The 1,924-nt window shown below is 44.7% G+C and overlaps 1 protein-coding gene across 1 annotated transcript; it reads right to left on the bottom strand.

Annotated features, from left to right (window-relative positions):
* On the bottom strand, positions 1-1,056 carry LOC103670348 (olfactory receptor 1B1). Its single transcript, XM_008698799.2, has one exon. It carries the CDS (start codon positions 952-954, stop codon positions 1-3), a length of 954 nt encoding a protein of 317 aa, XP_008697021.2. The 5' UTR covers positions 955-1,056.
* Positions 1,057-1,924: the final 868 nt, after the last annotated feature.

Consider the following 1,924-nt stretch of genomic DNA (forward strand, 5'->3'; position numbering starts at 1 on the left):
TCAGGAGTCCGCCCTCCCCCATCCAAGCAGCCTGTGAAGTGCACTCTTGACATCCTTGTTGCGGAGGCTGTACACGAAAGGGTTGGCCAAAGGTGTAATGGCAGTGTACATCACAGCGGCCACCATGTCCTGTTCCTGAGAGTTCTGGGAAGGAGGCTGGAAGTAGACCCAAATGATAGTGCCATAGAGGAAGCCAACCATGGTGAGGTGGGATCCACAGGTGGAGACTGCACGGTGGCGACCAGCAGCTGAAGGCAAACGCAGGATGGTGGCCCCAATACGAGCATAGGAGAGTACAATGAGGGCACAGGGACCTAGCATGAGGAAGCCACCCTCCAAGAATATGGCCAGCTCATTGGAATGTATGTCAGAGCAAGAGGCTCGCAGAAGTGGTCGGTGATCACAAAAGAAGTGGGGAAGTTTAACATTGCCCTCAGCATCCCCAGCCCAGTAAAGAGGCAAGAGAAGTCCCACATGCAGCATGGTGTGCACTACGGACACCACCCAGCTCAAGGTCAGTAAGCAGGCACAGAGTTGGCGATTCATCACTGAATGGTAGTGCAGGGGATTACAGATGGCCACATAACGATCCAGAGCCATGACAGAAATAACAAGTGTATCTGTAACTCCAAATGCATAGAAGAAAAAGAACTGGGCCAAGCAGCGGGCAGCAGAAATGGCTGGGTAATTAGAGACCAGATGGGCCAACAACTGGGGCAGGGTGACTGTGGACAGCCCCATGTCTATCACGGAGAGACCACGGAGCAGATAATACATAGGTGAGTGGAGCCTGGAGTCCCGGGAGATAAGCAGCACTAGAGTCACGTTCCCTATTATGGTGACCAGGTAAATAGCCAGGAACAGGAAGAAAAGGAGACCTGGGGAGACTCTAGCTCTTGAGAACCCAAGGAGCAAGAAAACTGGAGAATGTGAAGCATTAGGGGCACAGCCCATGATGAGTGACAATAAGCCTGCCTGAAAGATTTTCAATCAAAAAGCAAGTCACAGGTAGTAGTGGGGATCATAATAGTTCTAGTTGATTTATTTATGTTATTCAAGCTCCTTAAAGACTTAAATTCAGCTGACCACCTAGGCCCTTCTGCTAGGTCTATGACTTCATTCCTGTAATTTACTAGAGCATTTTCTTCCCACTTCTTCCTTTTCATCCACTCTAGTGGCTCATTTTCTATAATCTATAAACCTTGACAAAGTCCCTCATCCGGTTATAAACCCTTCATTCAATAGTGTCTTTTCATCCTACTGCTGCTTATCTCCTTCCAATGGCAAATTTCATGAAAAAATTCTTATACTCACTGGCTCTAACTCCTCATCTTCAATTCACACTTCATCCCACTGCAGTCCTCATGATTTCTTCTCTCCCAACCTGTAAGGAACATAGGGTATCATTTAATATGTAACATATAAAGAAATGGTTCATTATAAATAGGTGGGTTTTATAATGAAATTGCTTCAGGTTGTCATAAAATAACTTGTTTTTACTCTTTATTCCATTTTGCTGGCTAATGATATCACCATTATCATTCACCTGGTTGCCCAAAGCAAAAGCTGGGGGAACCTCTCCCTCATCTCCTCATATTCAATCACTCTTTGACTTCCACATTTATCCTTACATTCATCCTTTGCCCTTAATCCACTCATACTGTTTAAGCTTCAGCAACTCCGACCAGTGTTAACTTCGTAGCCTCATGACTAGTAGATCTTCCATACTGATACCAAGAAAACTTCCAACATGTGATTCCCTATTTAAAGAGTCAGAGCTTTCATAATAGAATCCAAATAGCTTCATCTGACTTGTAAAAACCTTGTGTTGTCAATAACTAACCTATCTTACCAAGCTCATGCTGAGACACCTACCCAGTATGTTTAAAACTAGACAGTTCTTTTTTTTTAGTTTTCTGAACAT

The sequence above is a fragment of the Ursus maritimus genome, unplaced genomic scaffold, assembly GCF_017311325.1.
Source record: "Ursus maritimus isolate PB19 unplaced genomic scaffold, ASM1731132v1 scaffold_17, whole genome shotgun sequence".
In the NCBI taxonomy this organism is placed as follows: domain Eukaryota; kingdom Metazoa; phylum Chordata; class Mammalia; order Carnivora; family Ursidae; genus Ursus; species Ursus maritimus.

Coding starts and splice junctions, on each gene's coding strand:
- LOC103670348 (XM_008698799.2), bottom strand. CDS start 954: ATGGGCTGTGCCCCTAATGCTTCACATTCTCCAGTTTTCTTGCTCCTT.